This window comes from Myxocyprinus asiaticus, chromosome 19 (assembly GCF_019703515.2).
Source record: "Myxocyprinus asiaticus isolate MX2 ecotype Aquarium Trade chromosome 19, UBuf_Myxa_2, whole genome shotgun sequence".
NCBI classification, from domain to species: domain Eukaryota; kingdom Metazoa; phylum Chordata; class Actinopteri; order Cypriniformes; family Catostomidae; genus Myxocyprinus; species Myxocyprinus asiaticus.
The window spans coordinates 10,820,100-10,842,629 of record NC_059362.1 but is presented as its reverse complement, the minus strand read 5'-3'; the positions used below and the strand labels follow the sequence as shown (position 1 = coordinate 10,842,629).

The window sequence follows — 22,530 nt, the reverse complement described above, 5'->3', positions numbered from 1 at the left end:
TCTACATATTGATGTGCTTTATACAGTTAAGACTATCATACATTCTGTGTTTTTAACATTGTACATCATTTCTCACATTTATATGTCCATATGTGATTATTCTGGTTGAGAGTGGCAGAGCGTGCACTCTTTCAAAGTACTTTTTATACTCGCCCTCTCTCTCTAGCTGCCCACTCACTCTCTGTGCATGCGCTGCATGTGTGCATGCAAAAGAGATAGCCAGATGAGCTCTGCCGCTCTCATATAGAAACATCAATAACGTAAGTATGCTTTTAAAAGTACGGTTCCAAACTCTGCAAATTACTAAATAGAACACTTGTTTCATCAGACTCATGCTTACTATGCACATCATTTTTTTATATGTTGACTATATCGAGACAACATCAAATATAATATGTATCAGTGAAATTTAAACTAATATGACAAATTGTGACCTGCAAACCTGGCAATTGCGTGCCAATGGCAAAAAAATTAAAAAATAAAAATACTATAAACAAGAACGCAGGTCAGGCCATATTCACCAGAGGGGAGTAACAAGCCCTGCATCTTTGTTCACATACCCCCCCCAAGAACGAAAGTTATTTGTGTTTGAAACAACATAAGGGTGAATCGAATTAATTTTTATTTTTAGATGAACTTGACCTTTAATGGTGCTGTATACTTTTGTCATATTGCCACTTGAGCAGCTGACAGTGCAACTAAAAGGCACTGAACCATAACAAACTGCACAAATCAGGTACATACAACACAAAAGTTTAATATTTAATCATTGATTACCACATGAGTTATAAACCACATATATAAAATCTACCTTTGCATTGTATCTACAATTTCTGTAAACCTATGGAGTGCATGCTTATCCCTGCTTACAAATTACAAAAAGGCACTTTACACAGTCGGCATTTCTAAGAATGTTTATGATCCGATTTATCAGTATCAAAACTGACCTGAGAAAGTGAATGCACTAAATCTCCAGAAAATGTGGTACAAAAAGTGCTACAAATTTTTCTTCTGTTGTTTTAAGTTCTGTCAGTAAAGGACAGTAATGCTATAAAATCACTATTATACAGAAATAAATCAGTCAGGAAATGACGGCATTTCACCAGCTGCAGTATAGAGAATTCTGTTGTAGAACAGAATAAAAAAATAAATAAATAAAAAAAAACACTGATTCCTGTGGAAAATGTGGCTCTCTTGTTTTTGCACATAAACTCTTTGTGGTTGCACATGCATTCAGCCAAATCACTAACATATGTGTGCTAAAACCTAGGAAAAACTTTCATTGTATATGCCAAATTTCAGTTAACTAAGACTGTTGGGCTACAATTTGTAATACAGTCGGTATTTCCACACTTATAAATAGATCTCCAAGGAGAATAATGCATTCATTAAAGCAGAGACCTTAAAATGAAAAAAAAAAAAAAAATCATTTTGGGAGATAAAAGACTGCATGGATGAACTCATGTCTTTGTTTCACTCAGTTGTGTTGGACATCTGAAAAAGATCCACTCTGAATGTACTGTTCGTGGCCCGCAGAAAGATAATAATGAAGTCCTCACTGGCTTCACAACATTCTAAAATATTTTGAGCATCGTCTTGAGGAGTAACGTTTCAGCAACAGAAATCCGATCGTGGTAAAAGCTCAAGCCCGTCAGAAGCTCAATGTCTCGGATTCTGGCCACATGAAGCTGAAGCCAGTCTTGAACCCATGAGTAATCAGTGCCATTCTGAAGAAATAAACAATAACATTTAATAAAAAATAACAATAACTTATCATTTCCTTTCCAATTATAACCAATTATTCCATCCTATCTCCTTAAAGGTGCAGTCAGTAATTATAAAAAAAAAGTTGAACTCCTAAAGACATGAATTGTAATTTTGCAATATATGTAGGGAATCATGAGCACTCACATTAAAATGAAGACTCCAGTCATATCAGTAATCTTATAAAAGCTGTTTTATTCCACATGGAGAGGGTCCCATATGGGGGCAGCCATGTTAGAATCACATGACCAGTAATCATGTAATCCACAATGGTATCTTAAACTGAAAACTATTGATTTTAAATGATGCTGCTTCCAAGCCACTAGGTGTCAGTGTAAGTCCAAGATGACACAAAGAGACACACTGTAAAAATGTTTTGTCAGGTAACAAAGAAATTTGCTTCATGTGGTAACATCTAAATTAACAGATTTTATTTGTGTCAAAAACATTATTTAATACAACTGAATAAATTGGCACATACTGTATCCACTTTGGATACACAAATAAGTTGAGTGATACAAACATTGAAGCATCTCAGTGCTGTTATACTAAATATCAGCACTCTTGGAACAGCACTTTTCCAATTAAAATAGAGGTCCGGAACTAACTGTTGTATAATATTCCATTTGTGTTTTACAAAAGAGTATAATGGCACAGATTCTCAACTGAACTCAATAAAAACAATCAATTAAGCATAAAATACTAGCTAAACTAAACAGTTTTGAGTAAACTAATTAACTAATCTGAACAAACAGATAGTCCCACCCCAAACTTTCTCAAACACTTCTTCAGCACAACCTTATGATCATTGAATATGTTTACATGGGCAGTTAAAAATCAAACTACCACAGGTTTTTGCATTGTCGTGCTACAGTCTTCATCTCTCTGTCCAAGTATACACGACACTATAAGCAATCGAATCGTCGAAAAAAAGATGTCAGCTGAGAAAGTGATATAGACGTTTTCCAGTTGACCCTTTGCATCATAGTAGAGTGTAGAAGAAGTCAGCTAAAGCGAGACACAACAACATGGAAAACTTTACTGCCATGTGCATTTTTTACATTCTTTACGCGCTGATTTTGGTACAGATCCGATGTGTGCTATCCGTTTTGTTTATGGTGATGTTCGAAGGCAGAAGATGATGCAATTTGCAATTTGCGCAGTGTGGAATGTTGGACACTTCATGCACTCAGCTCACGTGGCTTGCCTTACGTAGGGGAAGGGGCGGAGTTACCTGGCTGCGCTGCTGGTCTGACAAAACAGTTGTAAATAATGAAGAATGTTGCAGCTAGTGAAACTTCAGTAGATACAACACATTACAAATGTGAGTTGAATGCTTTACCATCACCAAAGCCTTGTGAATATGTACATTGTTTAAGATACAAGTGTTAAACTGTGATTGGCTAAAGCATTAAAGCTAGCCGCAACACATCTGCACTTGAAACGTCAATTCCGTCAAATGGTGAATGCTTCCGTGTAGTAAAAAAAATGTTAAGTGTTGCATTTGGGATGATACTATACTTGTAAATTTACTACACTGCATGGCTGATTGCATAGTATACTTAGTAAGTGCATAGTGTAAGGGTCATTTGGGACACAGCTAATATATAATTTGTAATGTTTACATCAATATTCATGGCGCTAATGTTAGCATGCTAACCATGTGTCTCTCCGTTACAAACAAGATAAATCAGCCTCCGAAGGGCACTGTAAGATAGGTTCAAACAGAATTGGCATTAAAAATGACTTAAAGGTGAGTTCTTAATTAACATTATGTTTGAGCCACACACCTTTCAGCCCTCCAAATCTATCACAGTGGATGGTTAAACCTTCAAAGGGAATAGGGGATAGGGATGATCACTTCTGAATGAAACGCACACTGTGTTGTTGTAGTTGTTCTTCTTCTCTTTTATGCTTTGTGTTGCGTTCGACTTGCGGGTTAAATACTCATCACGCATGTGCAAAATGCCAAGGCCATTTTCAGTTTCGATTGGTGTTTATACATGCTAGGCGGAACCAATCTACAATTGCATTATCTAGGTCTGTTAGTTAGATTTCGCAAAAACCGGACTGGTCCGATTTCGGTCTGACTAACGCGTTCACATGACATTTTAAATTATTGCTGTAGTCTGACTGAAATCAGATTTTTAAAGTGCATGTACATGCACTCATTGTGCTTTAAATGATGAAGAGCTGATTACTTACATGACATGTTTCTAGATGATCAGGTCGATGTGGAAGAATGAAAGACAGAGCATCCAGAGGGCCATCACACCGCAGGACTGGTAAGGAAGAGTTCTTACAACTTGCAAGAATCATAAAGAAATGTGTAGGGTTGGGCACGCCATTCCTGACAGGAGAGGAGAAAAGTATGTTTTAATACATCAAAATAGCGTCTGAAAAAGAAGAGTGTAATTCTTATGCTTTGCTGAATCAGAAATTAATTTAATAAATAAATATAAGCTTTTAGTATGCAGATTTGTAAGACTTTATACAGTATTTTGGAACAATATATATTGTGAAAATAGCTAATACATCTTTCATAAATTCCATTAGCATTGGATAACTTAGGAAACTTACGGGGTTCCCTTGTTCATGATGTCATAGATCCCATCAAAGTCGTTATCGAATATTGGTCCGCTCACAACATTGACACCATTCAGGTCTTGTGCATACTTTCTCAGCAAAACATTGTGGAAGTGATTCCAAATATCTGTCACAAAGACATTAGACACAAACAACATCTCAGTGACACGATGCACAAATGTGAAGGCTCTTACAGTGAGAGAACGTATACAACCAGCTTGGATTGACAATATGGAAATGGTTTATGTGAAAAGAAACCACATGATAAAACCAAATAATATCCAGTATTCTTACAGTATTATTACAATCAAAACATAATTAAAGTGCTAGTCCCTAATTCTGTCTAAAAATTATTCAGAAATAATTCTCACATGTTTCTGGGTGATATGCTGAACTACTGCAAGTGGGTGAAAATAATTTGAGGCTTTATTAATTGACTAAAATCAAACTCTCAAAGTCTGCATGAGAGTGAACAACAAAGGAATGGATAAATAAAAAAATATATCACCTTAACGTATTGGTTTACCTTTACTTTTAATGAATAATACACCTATGGTGTAAGCATAATCAGTGCACATGTGAAACCAAGCCACCAATTGCAGATCGATGTTGTTATGAAATGCTGCAGGACAATCTGTACATATTTGTTACATTCACTCACTTTCAGACCATCACTCTGTGATTGCACTAAAATACATAAATACTAATACTAAAGTTTTTAAGATTAATGATTTCTAATGGATTTCTAATTGAACACATAGGACTCACGTCATGTTGGATGCCTCTGAAGAGTTAGTGGTGAAAATGAAATCTTTACTAAACACTTGCACAACACAGAACAAAGAGAGCATTTACCATACACAGGTGTTGCAATTACCACCGATGAGTTTCTGTGGTTAAAGCAAAACATAAATCAGTTTGGTTCACATGATTAAATGGCATATTGTGTGAAAATTACTCAACAATCCTATCTATAAACAGCAGGTCTGGCTTTTTGGAATATCACCTGCCTTCAGTATGACTTATGTACACATGCATTTGCTTTCTTCCTAGCTTTTTGAACATGGCTTGGTTAGCATAGCAAAGTTTCAGGCATAAATCTGGTGTAACATGAGATCTATGAGAGAAGCTTGTGCACAGTGGCTAGCATTGTTATTAGCGCTAAACAATGCAAGTTCTTATTTTGCAACATGCTATTTGTTTCTCATTAAAACCTATCATATGGCTTCAGAAGTTGCATGAACAACTTTTACTACAATTTTAATGCTTTTTTAAGTGCTAACCCCTTGAAACTCAATGGCCAAACACGTACACTAAGTTTACGCTTAAATTGTAAAAGTCCCCGGATGTCACTCATATCTGGTATCATTTTAAAAGCTAAGAATCTGAACTTTTTATAGAATACCATCACTTTTACATTTATGTTACATAAAATAACATAAAATAAAGCCTTAAAAACTTTGCATCGCAAATGAGCACCACCTAGAGGTGACGATGTTAAAATACGTGTATGAATAAAAAATTTTTTCACATAGCACTTAAATAGACAAGTCATAGATCAAATGAAAGCTCTTATTCTCAGGAATGTGACAGCATAGTTTATTTTGTAGCCCTAACACCACAGTTCGAGTGAAATATGATTTCTGTAAGACAACAAAGACAAACGTGTCATGTCTGCTCCGATCACTGCTTCTGTAAGCCCCAAAGTAGCCAAAACTCCAAATCAGCTAGTGAAATGAGCACTTTTTACTTGTCTATTTTAATTGTGCAGTCCAGCAGAAAAAGCATGATAAACAAATAATTGGCAAAATATGTTATAAACTATTGACAATTAAATGTTATATATCATCACAACGACATCTAGATTGAGATTCCAGTCCATTCAGAGGCAGAGATATATGATGAAACAGTGATGACGAATGCATCACTGCATGCAATCCAAAATAGGCTGGATTTCTATGGTGTGAGTGCTCAGCTGCCTTAGAGCGCAACCTACATTTCGGATCTGTACATTGTAACGGAAGGTGATATATATTAAAATGTTTTTTTCCTAGTACTTGCTGCCATCTAGTGGAATAAGACCTTTTGCTGGAAGACAGTGCAAACAGAACCAGAATTGCATGCTTACAAAGTTAGGACAACAAGGGAATTACCTTGGAATTACTGGATTTTTTATTTTTTTTATTTGGTGGGTTTTCTGTAAATTGAGACCAATTTTTTTGCAATTAGTCCATTGTATGCGTGTAACATAGGCGTAGATTTAGGTAGACATGTCCCTACCAACTTTCAGAAATCCAGTTATGTCCCGGCCAACATTTAGATATTTTTGGCACATAAAGATTACTATAACACAAGCATTTATCAGGAAGAAACGACCTGTCAGTAGTTTGGTCACACTAAAACTTCTCTCTATTAACACTGATGGGCATTACTTACAGGATCACATGTAACTCAAAAGAACACTAATCTCACCCAGGGTAACTAAAAAAGAAATAAACACTTGTCGTAACATAAAACGACATGATTAACATTAAACAGAACTTGAAACATAACTATAACCCCCAATTACTTTTAAATTTTAATAAATAACACCCATAAACAGTCCCCAAGAAAAAAAACACAACAGACCTCGATCAAAGCAGCAAATAAATGGCGTCACATGACACCTGTTACTTTTCTCAGTGCTGTTCAGGATGCACCAATCACAGTCGTTAGTGAATACCGCATGAAGATTTTTATTTATTTATATAATTTTCTGGATTATTAAAAAAAGGTGGAATTCCATTTGTATCTTAGGTCCAATCCTTCAAATTAATCAATTTAAACAAGCATACTTTTTGTTTCCTGTCTAAGTAAAAAAACAAAAAACACCTGAGTTATGCATACAGCGGAGGATTCAGCATTTATGTCCGCTTGAGGAAGAGACCTTTGAATTTGAGCAACGATGTCAGGTAATGAGGTGGGATAAATGTATAAAAGTATAACTGGATAGTGGATAAATAAATGATTGCCATCCTAAATTAAGAATGCAAAAGGCAGTTGGGCTGCAGCATACTGTATATCGAATTTCGCGATATACCGCAAATTAACTTGCTGTAGGCTATAATTTTAATGCATTTATACATAAAGTTTATAAAGACGTAAGAAGCAGAAAATATGCTTCTGGTATGTGTGTGTTCCTATGACGATATTAGCATGTGTGAGAGAGTCGAAAAAAAAAGTAAAGTGGTGTCAATGCTCCATTCTCCCCATAATTTGTATATCTTTGTCACTTTGCACATTTAACTTGTTATTTTAGCCCACCATTTGTTTAGATTTTAATTTGTTTAATGCTTAATCATACATTTTACATAATGTCACTTCATGATATAATTTTCTCAATGTAGATCTAAATGAAAACAACTGAACTTGACATAATTTTATGTTTATGGAATTGCATATCGCTATATTATCAAACAAGTTTATCGCATATGGCATTGCCCCTCCATATCATGCAGCCAGTGGTCAGTTCTAAACTACAAAAATCAGTTTAATATGTAATATGGTGAGGCAAAGAAATAGGAAATAAGACACGTTATATTAAGAAATAATGCTATTTTGCCTATATTACCAGACTGACTTTCTCGCATTTTCTTGATATCAACATATAGAATATTAACCTGGTAATATGTCCCTTCCAACTTTCAAACCAAACCTACGCCCTTGGCATGTAAGGTGATTGAAGTCTAAATTTGAAAATGTTAATGTGAACCTCATCAACTGCATTGTGTTAAGAAGAAAGATTGCAATATTTTGTGTGTATGTGTGTGTTCAGTATAAGAAGAAAAAAAAGTCATCCTGGTTTGGAATAACATGAGGGTGAGTAAATGATGACATAATTAAAAATTTTAGGTGAACTATTCCTTTACTATGACAAATGATGTACAGTAGATGCACCGGATACTGATGACACTGGATCAGCAAACGGATCAGTTCCCTATCGAGGTCACTCGAGCTGCGTAATCGCTATGGGGACATGTCCGTGTCACGTGGTGTGAAGCCCTTATACAATCACGGCAATTTATTTTCTGATGGCGCTTAAGCGACACCCTCAGGGAGCTACGTCACAAGCTCCATTAAGGTGCTCGCTTCACCATCGCGTCAGATTTTCTGTTCTTCATTGCACGATTTTGTCTAAGCCCGTGTTTGTGCCAACTCACGTCGAAGCAAGGATCATTATTCTCACTTTTGAGTGAAAAAAAAACGTAAGGATGTTGTTGTACAGCGTAGAAAACTTCAGAGCAAATTTTAATGTATGTTTTTCTAAACATTACAGGGATCCGAGGGAGATAGCAGCGCTTTTCGAGGCTTGTAATTTCTCGCCACGAGGCGTTATCGCCACCCACGCCAGTTCCATGGCCTCCGGATTTAGAGCTCCGGATGCGGGAGCCGTTTGGGGTTTCGGCTCTGTGTCTGAGAAGTTGGAGTGCAAACGGACACCGGTTTCTTCCTCGTGTTTGTTGCACTCCCCCTGAGCAAAAGCGCAAGCTTCATCAGACCTGCTCTGAGGCCTAGCTCAGCTGCCATTTTCTGATGAACAAAGTGTGCGATAGAGTTACCATGCGCGTCTTGAGCCATCGCGATTACAAAACGCTGTATAATGAATTCGTCATCGGAAGGTAAGGAATAATTTGCCCCTTGCCTTATTGTCTTTTTCTGTGTCATTCTGGGAGAATGCACATGAATAAGGCAATAGAGGAGCGGCCTCAGCCTTCTCTCTCCCCTCCCCATTCAAAGCGCATTGCTCACGGCAGACAGGATCATGCAGAGACTGGTGAGCCTGGCCGCAGAGCAAGGGGCAGGAATAAGATAATATTCCCCAGCGGAGTGATGGCGAACCAACGCGCGAGTGCTTCGTCAACGCCATTATTCTTTGGGAATTCTATCAGGAGATGCAAGGTATTTTAACTCGTTTTCTTTATCTTTCGCCCGTTTGTGGATCACGCGGGCGTTCCGGCGAGACAAGAGATGTGCACTGCTATCTCTGCTCGATTTTTCGATGGCGGCATAGATGTCGCTCCTTTCAGTCAGCTGTTGGATCTACACATGATGGTTTTGCAGTCCAACCAAGCGCATCATGTAAGATAATTACTTTGAGCTAATATCAGCTCTGTTTAGAATTTCCCTTGTGTTTCCCCCGCGGTGGTTGATACCAATCTGAATGCTAGAGCTCCATCAACCAGGAAGCTTTATAAGTTTAAGTGGTGTATTTTTGCTTTTTGGTGTAAGGTGCGAGGCGAAGATCCAATTCACTGCCCTGTCAGTACAGTGTTGGAATTTTTGCAAGAGTTTTTTGGAGCCGGGTTGCCCCAGCAATGCTTAAAGTGTATTTTGCCGCTATAGTGGCTGAGCGCACACTTGTTAATGGAGTCTCTATTGGTAGACATTCTCTTGTCTCGCATTTATGCACTGTGTACGCAGGCTTATACCTGTGCATCCTGTCTGCGTTCCCTTATGGGATTTATCTGTTGTTTTAGAAGCACTCTCGGGAGCTCCGTTTGAGCCCTTGGCAACAGTTACTGATACATTTCTGACTCTTAAAACGGCTGATGGCATTGGCATCGTTTAAAAGGGTTGGTGATTTACATATCCTGTCAATCAATCCCTTATGTATGGATTTTGCACCAGGGTATTCAAGGGTGGTGTTAAGACCTCGCTTAGGCTATTTGCCCAAGTTTGTGACAACATCCTTTCGCTCGCAGACTATCAATTTTCAGTTTTTATATCGTCCCCCATTTGAGTCGGAGGAGCATGAAAGATTACATATGCTTTGCCCAGTTAGGGCACTGCAAGATTATGCTGACTGCACTAGCCAGTGTGCTTTGGTGGCCACAACAGAGGTGTTTTGGTGTCCAAGCAGAGACTGTCTCATTGGCTCGTCGATGCAATTTTGAGTGTTTATGAAGCGCACGGTTTACCTTCGCCTTCGGATATTCAAGCCCGTTCTATGAGGAGTGTTGCGTCCTCATGGGCTTTGGCTAGAGGTGCGTCATTGGAAGACATTTGTATGGCGGTGGGGTGGTCCTCTTCGCATACATTTGTGAAATTTTTTAATCTGGATGAGGGTTTGACTCCTGCTTCCCACGTTCTCTCTGTCGGAACAAGAGTAAGCTCATAATTTTCTCTGTTTATTCAGACACTTTAGCTCGCTTGTGCGCCACTATATGCTTGCCACATGGACAGATGGCAGCTTCTGTTCACATGGCGTGAATGTATATCATTCCCCATAGCAATTACGCAGCTCGAGTGACCTCGATAGGGAACATCTCGGTTACGTGAAGCATAACCCTGGTTCCCTGAGAGGGAGCGAGATGCTGCATAAACTTGCCATACTCTCTAGTAGCTGCAGAGACTCGTGCCTTCCTGCATAAAATCTGGTGCGAAGCGAGTGCCTTTATGGAGCTCGTGACGTAGCTCCCTGGGGGTGTCGCTTAAGCACCATCAGCCAGTAAATTGCAGTGATTGTATAAGGGCTTCAGACCAAGTGACACGGGACGTGTCCCCATAGCGATTACGTAGCGTCTTTTTCCCTCTCAGGGAACCAGGATTACACTTCACGTAACCGAGATGATTTCATCACTTACAAAATTAGTGTTCATTCCTAAAAATCGGATTTTATTTTGTGTGTTTATTTTGAATTGAATTTGTGTGCCATGCGAGCCTATGCTTTTGGGAAGACCATTTCTTCTTGACTAAAAGTGGTTTCTGTCTTGATTCTCCCGTGAAGCCCATGTTTGTCTTTCTCTGATAGTGGAGATCCCTTGAGAAACATGCAGTTCTTTGGATGCTTTATTTTAAAGATCATTTGAGCATCCCTAATTGATTTTACACTATGTTATTGGCAGGTCAACCACTCCTGCGGGATTCTCTTCTTTGATTGTGGCATACAGTTGGGCCATTGTAATTAAGCATGGCACTGATCAGCTGATTTTAATTATTAAAGTCTTAGATTTAACTGGTGAGGACTTCCGGTTGAAACATCGACAAGATAGCAGCATAGAGAGAGAGCTCCCGAGGAGAATATTTATGAAACCCTCCTAAAAAACATTTAATTAATATTGGATTCAATTTATTTTCTTGAGGTGAAGAGGGCATAAGATAGAAACTAGGTGTAAAACGAATAAAAATTTACAAACATCAGAAATACACGACGATGAAACCGGGCACACTTACAACAGCCCACAAGTAAGTACCCCTGAGGGAGATTCAACGTGACCGTTTGGAGAGACGGTTGATTTGAGTATTATTCTTCAGGAAATAAGAGAATTTCGTCAAGATAATAAAACACAACTTGATGACATTAAGGGGGAAATTGCAAAAACCAACTCTAGATTGGAAGAGTCAGAGTGTCGCATCGTAACAGTGGAAGAAAGGATTCAGAATGTAGAGGAAGTACTCACGGGGATGCTAAAGCTGCATGCTATGATGGAATCGAAAATCACAGATGTAGAGGGCCGCTCCAGACGTAAAAACTTATGGATATACGGAATACAAGAAGGTACAGAGAAAGGTTCTCCGACCATGACTGCGTTTCTGGAAAAGTTTCTTCAAGAAAATCTCAATATACCAGAAGACATGACACTCCAGATTGAGAGAGCTCACTAGTCACTCGGTGCGCAGCCACCGCAGGATGCACAACCAAGATCAATTGTTGTCAAATTTCTAAGCTTTGTAACCAAAGAACAGATCCTCCGGCTAGCTTGGCAAAAGCGAGGATTCACCTGGCAGAGAAGGCAAATCAGCTTTGACAATGATTATGCCCTCCGAGTCTTTCAGATGAGAAGGGAATATGCAGAAGTATGGAAAGTCCTGAAAGATAGAGAAGTGAAGTTTAAAATGCTGTACCCTACCCGTTTGAAGGTGCAATATGAGGAAGGAGTGAAGATCTATGATACAGTTGAGGAGGCGATGTGAGATATGTCAAACAGAGGATTCCCTGTGCAGATCATCAGCCCTCCAGACAGTCTTACGGAACAGATTCGGCGACTGACATGGCAGAGAAGCGGCTGACATACTGAAGGACGCAAGCCCCCCCCAGAGAAGGAAGAAAAGCTTCAAGGAGAGACTGCAAACTTTCCGAAGAGACCCGTCTGCTGTAATTTTATCATCTGCCTAAACTCTGCATGGAGCGGACACTCTCCAGATAAGAAAAACAGGGGTAGGAATGCACAATTGTGTTAAAAGTAGTCAGATAGACTGAAATGAGTAGTTGTCAGAGTAACAAAACTACAAATATAACGTTGGTATAGCATGTTTGATTAACCTGGTTGATAAACCGCAATCAGAAGAATCGGGACATCAGGGTGGAACGGTTTTCCTTTTCACCGCCATCCTCAAGGGCCCCTTCTACAGTTTCTGGAAGAGGAGTTTTCCCTTGGTGCCGCTTTGGACTGGCACGATCATGGTCACAGGACTGACCTTTATTATGAAAGTTTTTTTGGCATTTTTCTTATTGTTTGTTAATATTTCAGGTTTTTTGTTGTTTGTTAGTTTGCTGCTGTTCTTTAAAATGAAGGGGAATCTACACACAATTATGATGTCTTTTGTAATATCACTTTATAGCTCAACGTACATTATAAGCAAAGTATTAGAATTGTTTCATTTAATGTCAGTGGTGTATTCAGTCCAGTTAAAAGAGGGAAGATCCTGTCTAAACTAAAGAAGGAAAAGTCAGACATAGCGTTTCTAAAAGAAACACACAGAACATGCTAAATTAAACAGAATGGGCTTCAAATATGTACATTTTTCATCTTATAAATCAGGGCATAAAAGGGGAGCGGCAATACTAACATCAAATAAAATTAACTATGAACATATAAAAGAAATCAAAGACAAAGAAGGGAGATTTATAATGATGACAGTGAAAATAGAGGGAACTGTTGTGTGTTTTCTGAATGTGTATGCCCCCCAGGTAGTGACTGAAATTTTTATAGACAAATATTTGACTTGATGGTTACTAAGGCCCAAGGGATTTACTAAGGTGGGAAATTTTTGAGTTTAATTTCCAGAGTCGAATCTGTTAAAATGAATATTTTGCCAAAATTGTTATATCTTTTCCAGACGCTTCCAATAGAAATGCCGATGCAACAGTTCAAGGAATGGGATAAATTAATATCAAGATTTTTATGGCAAGGTAAAAAACCTAAAATAAGATATAAAGCACTACAACTAAACAAAGAAAGAAGTAGGTTAAATCTTCCTTGCCTACAACTATACTATTATGCAGCCCAATTAAGTCCTTTAGTCTGTTGGAGTTGTCCATCATATTTGGCTAGATGGAAGGACATAGAAAGCAAAATGATAGAAGGAATTCCATTAGCAGATCTGACTGTGGATAATAAACTAAAGAATAGATTAGTTGATAAAACAAATCCATGGATTAACCTAGCATTAAAAATTTGGCACAAGGCTGTAGAATTATGTGGTTTAGAAGATACATCCAGAATTCTAAGATGGTGTGCATTTGATACAGATTTTGTCCCAAATAGAACAGATGATAGATTCCAAACCTGGGCTAGACATGGTATTTCAAATAATCTCACATTTTTCAATAAGGGAATACTTCAAACTTTTGACTCTATGAATGAGAAGTATGGACTCAGTCAAAGTGATTTCTATAGATATCTCCAAGTAAGACATTATATCGACTGAAATATTATGCCAATATTGGAATCAACCAAGATAGGAATAATAAAGGCATTCTTACCAGAATGTACATCTCACCCATGTATTAAGGTGATTTCAAAATTATATGACGGGTTTCTGCAAGCTAAACCTGAAAATACATTACATGTTAAAGAGAAATTGGAAAAAGAAGGGAACCTTACTATCTCTAGGGAGGATTGGGGTAAATATTTGTAAATTACCATGGAAATCCGCAAATTCAGCAATGTGGAGAGAATTTTTACTACTCCCTCTCAGAAAAGACACCAGGGGTTAGGTGCAGTCTGCTGGAGATCATGTGCGGAAAGTGAAGCTTATCACCACCATATTGTTTGGGAGTGCCAATGGCATTCGAGGAATGGGATGAAAATGATATGAAACTGATGTTGATTCTTCTGGCAGCCAGTAAAAAAACAATCACAAGAAAATGACTGAAGCCAGAGCCGCCGAATGGATAGATATAATACACAATATATATGTGATGGAAAAACTTTCAATTTTTCTTAAAAAAATTCAGACTGATTCCTTTTTCCTAATCTGGACTAAATGGACTGAATACATTAAACCCATATGGTCAGATTTTTACTGAACTGTTAGAATAAATGTATGTAAGCTATCGTCTTTAGGTCTTATAATATGTTAGCCCCCTAAGTTATATTGTATATAGTTGCTGTTAAATAAGGGGGAAAATGTAAAAACCTTTGGAAAATTAAGGTATTTGTATTCAAGATTGATATCTGGTATCATTCTTGGTCAGTGTGTATGTTTTTCTCTGATACACACACACACACACACACACACAAAAAAAAAACTGGTGAGCAAACTGGTGAGCAACTGGTGAGCAAGTAATGAGGGTGGCACATACAATACTTTTCACAGCATTGTAGATAAGTGTTCTTTCATAATTAAACCAAACACAAACAAAGCAGGGATGTCATCAGAGGCTTTAAGGATAATTTTTTAAACCTCATATGTTGGCAAACATGGCAATGTGGTACAGTATGTGCACTTTAATCGCTGTGGTAATTGAAACTGAATTGAAAGTAGTGAGGTTTGGTAAGAAAATTATTGTGAATATTATTGCTGCAAGCAGCAATTAACCATGTTGTATGGTATATTTCCTAAGACTGAGGTTCTACATACATAATTTAAAACACAAATACTAATTCTGTTCAGGAATTACAGTGGCAAGAAAAAGTATGTGAACCAATTGGAATTAGCTGGTTTTCTGCATTAACTGGTCATAAAATGTGATCTCATCTTCATCAAAGTCACAAGTATAGACAAACACAATTTGCTTAAGCTAACGACACACAAACAATTATAAACTGTCATGTCTTTATTGAACACATCCCATTAAACATTCACAGTGTTGTGGAAAAATAAAGTGAACCCTTGCATTTAACAACTTGTCGATCCTTCTTTGGCAGGAATAACTTCAACCTAGTGTTTCCTAATCTGCTGCAGATTAGAGCTGCACTACATTCAGATGGAATTTTGGACCATTCTTCCTTACAGAACTGCTTCAGTTCAGCCATATTCTTAGGATGTCTGGTGTGAACGGCTCTCATTCCACAGCATCTCTATTGGGTTTAGGTCTGGGCTTTGACTGGACCAATCCAATGGTGGATTTTCTTTTTCTGAAGACATTCTGTAGTGGATTTACTTCGATGTTTAGGATCATTGTCCTGCTGCATCACCCAACTTCTACTGAGCTTCAGCTGGCGCACAACAACCCTGAACTTATCCTGTAGGATATCTTGATAGACTTGGGAATACATTTTTCCCTTGATGATGGCAAGCGGTCCAGGCCCCCGAAGAAGCAAAACAGCCCCAAATCATGATCCCCCCTCCACCGTACTTCACCGATGGGATGATGTTTTCATGTTGGTATGCAGTGCCTTTTTTACGCCATACGTAGTGCTGCATGTTCTTCCCAAACAAATCAACCTTAGTTTCATCAGTCCACAAAATATTTTCCGGAGTGTCAAGATGGTATTTGGCAAACTTCAGGCATGCAGCAATGTTTAGTTGGAAAGCAGAAGCTTCCTTCATGGTGTCCTGCCATGGAAACCATGTCTGTTTAATGTTTTCCGTATAGTAGACTCATAAACAAAGATCTTCACCAGTTCCAATGATTCCATGAAGTCTTTAGCTGTCATTCAAGGGCTCTTTTTGACCTCATTGAGCATTCTACGGTGTGCCCTTTGAGTCACCTTGGCTGGACAGCCACTTCTAGGGAAAGTAGCCACAGTACTAAATCCTCTCCATTTATAAGCAATTTGTCTATCTGTGGACAGATGAATATCTAAGCCCTTCAAGATAACTATCAATGATGGCACCGCGGATGGTGTGGAGCGCTCCTATTGTTTTGTTGTTTTTGTTTGTTTGTCCTGTGTTTAGTAATCATTTTCCAGTCAGTTTTACCAGAGACGAACTGTTGAACATTCAACAGCATATACCAGACAATCTTTTCCCGGTTTTTGAATATTCCGACATTTTGCTGGACAATTTAGTTGGAGGCATGGCTGTGTTGTTCAAGAGACGCAGGCGATGGAGATGAGCAGGCGTGCTGGTCAAGCTCCATCGGTGCGGCTTTCAAACAGCGCTGCCGAGTATTCATCTTGTGAATCTCCACTCTCTTCCTAATAAAACGGATGAACTACATCTCCTCACCCACACAAACAAGGACTTTTCAACCTCTGCTGCCTTGTGCTTCACAGAAACCTGGCTGAGTGAAGCCATTCCGGACAGCGCACTACATCTGCTGGGCTTTCAGCTGTTCAGAGCTAGGAGTTAACGGGGAAAACGAGAGGCGGTGGAACATGCTTTTACATCAATGAAAGTTGGTGTACAGATGTAACAATGTTAAAGAAGATGTGCTGTCCTAATTTGGAAGCGCTCTTTATTAACTGTAAGCCTTTCTACTCGCTGCGGTTTTTGAGTTTTCCTCGTTTAAACGCGTGTTTGAATGCCCTAGAGCAGCTCTGGGACTCTCTGATCATTGTCTGGTTCATCTTCTTCCAAACTACAGACATAAACTAAAATCTGCTAAGCCTGTAGTAAAGACTGTAAAGCAATGGACCAATAAAGCAGAGCTGGAACTACAAGCCTGCTTTGACTGCACTGATTGGAGTGTTTTTGAGGCTGCAGACACCAATCTGGACGAGCTCACAGATACTGTTACATCATATATCAGTTTCTTTCAAAAACAAAAGATAAGGAAAGCACAGGGCCCAGATGGCGTTTCACCTGCATGTCTTACATCCTGTGCTAACCAGCTGGCCCCCATCTTCACACTGATTTTCAGTAGATCACTGGAGCAGTGTGAAGTTCCCTGCTGCTTCAAATGCTCAATCATTATTCCTGTCCCAAAGAAACCAAAAATCACAGGACTTAATGACTACAAACCTGTCGCCCTGACGTCATGTGGTCATGTTGTAATTTGAGAGACTAGTGTTGGCCCACCTGAAGGACATCACTGGACCCTTTCTAGATCCCCTTCAATTTGCTTATCGAGCAAACAGGTCTGTGGATGATGCAGTCAACATGGGATTGCATCATATCCTGCAACATCTGGACAGACCAGGGACATATGCAAGGATCCTTTTTGTGGACTTCAGTTAGGCTTCAACACAATCATCCCAGCTATTCTCCGGACTAAATTTCACCAACTCTTTGTTTCCACGTCTATCTGTCAGTGGATTACCAGCTTTCTGACGGACAGGCAGCAGCTTTTGAGACAGGGGAAATTCACTTCCAGCACCTGTACAATCAGCACTGGTGCCCCCCAGGGATGTGTGCTCTCCCCACTACTCTTCTCCCTCTACACCAACGACTGCATCGCCAAGGACCCCTCTGTTAAGCTCCTGAAGGAGCAATACACAGTATTAAGAACGAAGGGTATGCAGACTTTTGAACAGGGGTCATTTAATTTTTTTAATTGTTGCCATGTTTTGTTTTATGATTGTGCCATACTGTTATAACCTACAGTTGAATATGAATCCCATAAGAAATAAAAGAAATGTGTTTTGCCTGCTCACTCATGTGTGTGTGTGTGTTTATGTATGTGTATGTACAGTATATATATATATATATATATATATATATATATATATATATATATATATATATGTGTGTGTGTGTATGTATGTGTGTGTGTGTGTGTGTGTATGTATATATATATATATATATATATATATATATATATATATATATATATATATATATATATATTGTCTATTGTGTATTCTATATATACTTTTTTCTTTTCAATATTTATTTATTTCTTATTCAATTTTTAATAATTTTTTACATTTAAAAAAAAAGTCTTCTTGCTGTTTTGTATTGTTGTGTATTGGAAGCTCCTGTCACCAAAACAAATTCCTTGTATGTGTAAGCATACTTGGCAATAAAGCTTATTCTGATTCTGATTCTGATAACTTTCTAACCATTTCCAGCTTTATGCAAAGCAGCAATTCTTGATCATAGGTTTTCTGAGATCTCTTTTTTGCAAGGCATGATCCATGTCAGAAGATGCTTCTTGTGAATAGAAAACTCAAAATGTTTGAGTGCTTTATATTAGTCAAAGTAGCTCTAGCCAACACCTCCAATCTTGTTTCATTAATTGGATGCCAGGTTTGCCAGCTCCTGACTCTAATTAGCTTTTGCTGACATCATTAGCCTAGGGGTTCATATACTTTTCCAATCTACACTGTGAATGTTTCAAATGATGTATTCACTATGTACAAGAACAATACAATAATGTTTGTGTTTGTACAATAATAGTTTGTGTTTGTTCATTATTGTTACTTAGATGAAGATCAAACCAGATTTTAAGACAAATTTATACATAAATGCAGATAATTCCAAAGTGTACTTGGATTCACATACGTTTTCTAGCCACTGTATATCCGTTTGAGTAAAACTGTTTATTGGCCTCTGGAAGCAGACGTGCATTGTTGCTACATTTACATTACCGTTACATTTACTTGAGTAATTTTTTGGAAAAAATTTACTTTGATGAGTATGTTTTATGGTGGGTATTCTTACTGATGAAAAAATGTACTTTTACTTAGTTACAATGGGTAGCGTTACATTACTGGTTTTAATTTAATAAATGTTAATAAATGCGTAATTTTTTTGAGATTTTTGAACAGGACTCTTCTGAGAGTCGAACTTCACAGTTGCATGCTGCTACTCGAGTCGCATTCAACACTACAGCAGCAAGAGCGCAAAACAAACATTTCTTCACTCCACACAATGCCTTCATTTTACACCAAGACAAGGGTATATTTCAAGATTAAAATTGCAGCTCCAACTTAAGAAAACACGTTGAGGTAAATTTTAGAGATTGTGATCATGTGGGCTTGTCTGTGTCATAGTGATACTCATTCATTTTCAATGTGAATCTGTAACTATGGGCTCTTATGACCTTAGTTTATAAGTTTGCATTTTTATATCAGCACTGCAACATATCAGTGCCTACTGAATAAATCCTTGTAAACATCAGCATTAAGTGCAAATGTTTTGCCCTGCCTACTGCGATTGTGAGCATTTCTGCATGTACAAGGTTGCCGCATGCACAGCGTTTGACAGATGCGGACGGATTTGTCTTATAGAAAACAAGCTTCCAAACACAGAGATAAGGTGCAATTTACCTTAGTATACAGAACTAATTATCTAAATTCTTTCGACACTGACAATGCTGGAGCTACACTGAACTAAATTCACGCAGGACGTAAAAAAGCTGTGAAATAACGACAGATGGCATGAATAAAGAATGATCTTGCTTCAGTGTATAATTAAACTTTATATATAACTTGGGACTGTGTGACTTTGTTCACGTTTTTCACCGTAATAATTACTAGAGGTTTCCAAACTTCTCTTCTAACTGACAGATTCGTCCAAATCTGAGAAGCGTCCTTGAAGTGATAGTTCATCCTTTAATTAATATTATATCATCATTTCCCTGCCCTCATGTTCTTCCAACCCCGTGAAACTATCTGTATTCTGTGGAACCCAAACAATGTTAGACAGAATGTTAGAGACTGACAGTCTCAGTCACCATTCACTTTCAAAATATAGAGGGGGACATGCAGTGAAAGTAAATGATGATTAAGGTTAGCATTCTGTCTAACATCTCCTTATAGGAATAATTTTTCCAACATTAAAAATTCTCGCATCATTTACTCACCCTCACGCCATACCAGATCTGTTTTTTTTTTTTTTCTCAGCTCTGTTGGTTCATAGAATGCAAGTGAATGGGTACCAAAACTTTGAAGCTCAGAAAGCACATAAAAGCAGCATTAAAGGAATTCAATCTGTCTTCAGAAGGGATATAAGTGTGGGTGAGAAACAGATCAATATTTAAATCCTTTTTTACTAATAAATCTCCACTTTCACATTCTTCTTCTTGTGTTTTTGGTGATTCAATTCTTTGTGCATATTGCCACCTACTGGGCGGGGAGGAGAATTAATAGTAAAAAAAAAAAAAAAAGGACTTTATATATTATAAAGTTATATATATTTATCTGCTTCTCACCCACACCTATCATATTGCTTCTGAAAATCACTGGAGTCATATGAATTACTTTTATGCTGCCTCTATGTTCTTTTTGGAGCTTCAAAGTTCTGGTCACCTTTCACTTGCATTGTATGGACCAACATAGCTGAGATATTCTTCTAAAAATCTTAATTTGTGTTCTGCAGAAGAAAGAAAGTCACACTCATCTGAGATGGCATGAGGGTGAGAAAATGAAAGCATTTAAATTTTTTGATGAACTATCCTTTTAATTTGATGCATGGAAGAAGGAAGTCATCTGGGTTTGGAACAACATGGTGTTGAATGATGACAATTTCCATTATTAACAATTATATTAATAGTATTATTATTATTATTATTATTATTATTATTATTATTATTAATCATTCTGTAAATCATGTTAAATGTGTATCATGTACTGGAATATAGGAGAGTAAACATCTATTACGTTATTTGTGAAAGTAGCTAGTTACTCACTACTTGAGTATTCTTTTATTGAATTTATTGAATTACTCTTACTCGAGTAAATTTTTAACATTATTTACTTTTAAGTAATTGTACTTTTACTTGAGTAAAGTTTTTGGCTACTCTACCCACCTCTGTCTGGCAGTCATATTGAGTTCAAAGTACAACTTTGATTATTTTTAATGGCAATCCAGATTATGTGCTTGACAAAGTAGGTTTTTTAAAAACCTAAAATTTCCCAGGTGGAAATGTTTTATATATATATATATATATATATATATATATATATATATATATATATATATATATATATATATATATATATATATATACAGATTATGGGCTAAACAATCTGGCTATATAACACATACTTCTATGAACCACAGTTAAGAAATATAACTATAAGAAAATAAGAAATATAAGAAATATAAATTTTTGCTACATAGCACAACCATAGGTAGTAATAATAATAAGCCAATTTATACATTTTTATTCCTTGAGTATCGATTTCACATTTTTACCATTTACAGTTTATTTTTTGTGCAATAAATTTTAAAGCAGACAAAAGTATAATAATTACTAGTAATAGTCCAAAGAGATTTTCAGCCATTTTATTGTTAGCGATAACGGTTTGATTGCTTAGAAAAAGTTATAGCACACCTCTCCCCACCAAGCTGCATGATGTGAAGTATCATTCATGTCCTTAGCAGAAATTTGAGGGACGAGATACCGTAGAAGTTTAATATTAAGAGTTAGGTGTTTGTTCATTCCCTAATTCTAAATAAGAGCAAAAGTAATAGTGATGTTTGCTTTAGTAAGCACAACTAACAGACCTGAAAAAAACCAACAACAGGGCTCTCAGCACTTCATACTAGGGTCCCTAATAAAGCCTACAACATTGTGCAAACAGCCCCAGAGGTAATGATGCATAGAACCTGGGCTTGGTAATTCATTCCAGATGGCTGCCTTTAGCTTTCAATTTATTTTTAAAGTATAAAAGTAAACAACATATCTTTTGTAAATATTCAAATGGGCAGTCTGAAGAAAGAAAATGAAACTATGCAGCTCTTGCCACAATAAATAGTGCAACTATGTACACACATGCAAATTGCAAGTACACATGGAATCACAAAAACAAAACTTACTAATAGCAAACAGAGCCCATTTATCAGGTAATCTAAGCAGAATGTAACATGCATTACCTTTGAAAGCAGGAAACATGGGCACCATATTGCTTGTAATTAAGGAGTCTGACTCAGTTCCTGTAGGACTGAAGTCTAAGAGAGAAAGATATCATTTACAGACACTCAGTAAGACAGAAATACACTAGAGTGAACATCAGATGACATAACAGATGATGATGTAATCTGTACAGTAACTACAGCAGCTGTAATATCATGATGATCTATAGACCTCCGGTTCTGGAAAGTTTTGTTTTTTTAATGCAGTAAACACTTTAATACACTGCC

The 22,530-nt window shown here is 37.5% G+C and overlaps 1 protein-coding gene across 2 annotated transcripts in view; it reads right to left on the bottom strand.

Annotated features, from left to right (window-relative positions):
- Positions 1-599: 599 nt before the first annotated feature.
- Positions 600-22,530, bottom strand: part of LOC127410025 (ectonucleotide pyrophosphatase/phosphodiesterase family member 1-like) — a 79,022-nt gene continuing 57,091 nt past the window's right edge. Inside the window, exons 22-25 of one of the 2 annotated variants that reach the window (XM_051645011.1) lie at positions 22,264-22,338; positions 4,345-4,477; positions 3,970-4,114; positions 600-1,727 (exon numbers count right to left, since the gene is read on the bottom strand). In XM_051645011.1, coding sequence (XP_051500971.1) covers positions 1,575-1,727; positions 3,970-4,114; positions 4,345-4,477; positions 22,264-22,338 — 506 coding nt within the window. In that variant the 3' untranslated portion in view covers positions 600-1,574. Of the gene's footprint in view, positions 1,728-3,969; positions 4,115-4,343; positions 4,478-5,205; positions 5,241-22,263; positions 22,339-22,530 lie in introns of those variants that run through there. The other variant, XM_051645012.1, reaches the window with a different exon arrangement.